At 42.5% G+C, this 2,149-nt stretch overlaps 1 protein-coding gene across 1 annotated transcript in view; it reads left to right on the top strand.

Annotated features, from left to right (window-relative positions):
• The window catches only part of esr2b (estrogen receptor 2b), a gene marked incomplete in the record, with an annotated part of 25,246 nt that overhangs the window by 19,868 nt on the left and 3,229 nt on the right, over positions 1 to 2,149 (top strand). The window contains 1 exon segment of the mRNA XM_035674309.1: positions 353 to 486. Coding sequence (XP_035530202.1) covers positions 353 to 486 — 134 coding nt within the window.

Below are 2,149 nucleotides of genomic sequence, written 5' to 3'. Positions count from 1 at the left end.
ATATAGATAGATATAGATAGATAGAATGGATGGATGGATGGATAGATAGATAGATAGATAGATAGATAGATAGATAGATAGATAGATAACTCCATCAGTATCTCTTTCTCCTTCTTGCTTTATTTCTCTCCTTTGATCTTTCTTGCCTTCCATCTTTTGTTTGTCCCTTTTTTCTCTTTATTTCCATCTCTTTTGTCTTTCTTTCTCTTCTCTTTTCCCCCTTAAATTTAGATAAGCTTCACTGGTTTCATGAATGACGTTAGTGCCAAGCTAACACACACATTCTCTCTGTCTGTTTTTGTGTCTTTCTCTTCTCTTATCCCTCTCTGACCATCTCTCCGTCTCTCTGCAGGGAGGAGGGACAGTGCGTGGAGGGCATCATGGAGATTTTCGACATGCTGCTGGCAGCCACCTCTCGGTTCCGCGAGCTGAAGCTTCAGAGGGAGGAGTACGTCTGTCTGAAGGCCATGATCCTCCTCAACTCCAGTGAGTTTCACTGACGCAGACAAACCGCAGCCTTCGCTCCATTCCCTCTGAGACGGACGAGTTAGTTTGCAGCGGCCAGCAAATCCTGTTCAATCCCGTCCAGTTGGTACAGAGGAGTGTGTGTTTTTGGTTCTTGTGTAACCCAGATAAGTTGTCCCTCTGCTTTGTTGTGGTTACTGCAACTGTGATCTGGAACTAAGTGGGTCAATGACACCTGTCACATATCTGACCCGCATGGGAAAACTAATCTGACCAGAGCAAAACAACACTAATTATTATGTCATTATGCTGATAAATAACTTAATGTTCTTATCTTAAAGCAACAAAACAGATCAGAAAACATTCTTTACAATCAAAGACCTACTTATAAATCATGAAACATAAATCATTATAGTGTCTCCAGTATGCTTATCTCTGCTTTTATTTTGTATTTTTTAGCCTGTTTGTCTGTGTGTTCATCTATCAGTTGCAGTAGCAGGATATATAAAACACTAAATTGGGTGCAAAGTTCGGCCATAAACTACAGATTTGTTTAGATGCTGCTGAAGTTAAACATCTTTGTGACATCTTGTGCTTTGTGAAATGAACCTGGTGCTGACTCCCCACTAGGAGGTTATGAGATGATTGCGGTTGAAAAACTGAGATGATATGTTTGACCCATTGAAATCTCAACTATAGCCATAAATCCATTAAACTACAATGTTAATAACCGTTTTAAGTGTCGTACTCCAGAGTTACACTATAGTGGTCTTTTAGATTGAATTAAACCTGGAGGTGGTCCTCCCACTGAAGTTGGATTGTCAAAGCTTGTTTGAAGAGGGTTTTGGATGAAGTGACCTGTGAAGATGGACTTTATTGCCGCGTAGCTTTTGTTTTTTAACCTTTCATGTGTTCCCAACGGTCACAGTGTCCTGTCCCCCCTTACCCAGAACCACCAGCAGCCACTGTACAGGTTTCATCGAGGTGATCGACCTCTCTGCACGTCCTCGCACAGTTTCAACACAGTTCCTCCCTAACACACACACACACAGACACAGACACAGACACAGGGTCCTCTGCCAGACTCTGTTCCCTCTGTAGAATCTGCTCCACTGCAGCTGGGGTGAAAAAAAAAAAGAACAAATTGTGTAAGAAGTGAAATTGAGTCAGCAACGTCAAAGAGAACATTGAGGAATTTGAGGATTTATGTATTTTGACAGATGGAACGTGGTGGCTTAACTGCTCCGTCTGTCTTGGTGCTGGGCGGACAGGGTGATCTACTGCTCGTCCTCTCTACTGCCCCCTAGTGTTACATCTGGAATGTCCATCATAAGGTCGCTGGCAGCCCATGATCAGCCAGATGTTTTCAAGAGATGGTTACTGTTAAATTGAAGTAACTCAGCTTTTAATATGTAAATGCTTTAAATTGACACTGGTGCCGCATGAAATCTCTTGGTTTTCAACAAGAATACTTTAAAGGCATATTTTTTCCCATTCCTATGGAAGTGTGTGGCGGTGTCTGTATCTGCAGAGATCTTTCCCTCGCTGTATTTTCTTATTTTGTTGTGTTTGGGACGTTTCTGAGCATCAACGTTTGGGCAGCCCGCAGGGTCTGAGGTGGGAGGAGGGGTCAGCTTTATAGTGTTAGCGCGTTCGTTGATTTGCAAGTAAGGAGAACTCGAAG

This window comes from Morone saxatilis, unplaced genomic scaffold, assembly GCF_004916995.1.
Source record: "Morone saxatilis isolate NCDOM2014 unplaced genomic scaffold, NCSU_SB_2.0 Contig3, whole genome shotgun sequence".
Lineage (NCBI taxonomy): Eukaryota > Metazoa > Chordata > Actinopteri > Moronidae > Morone > Morone saxatilis.
This window is presented reverse-complemented; position numbering and strand designations above follow the sequence as displayed.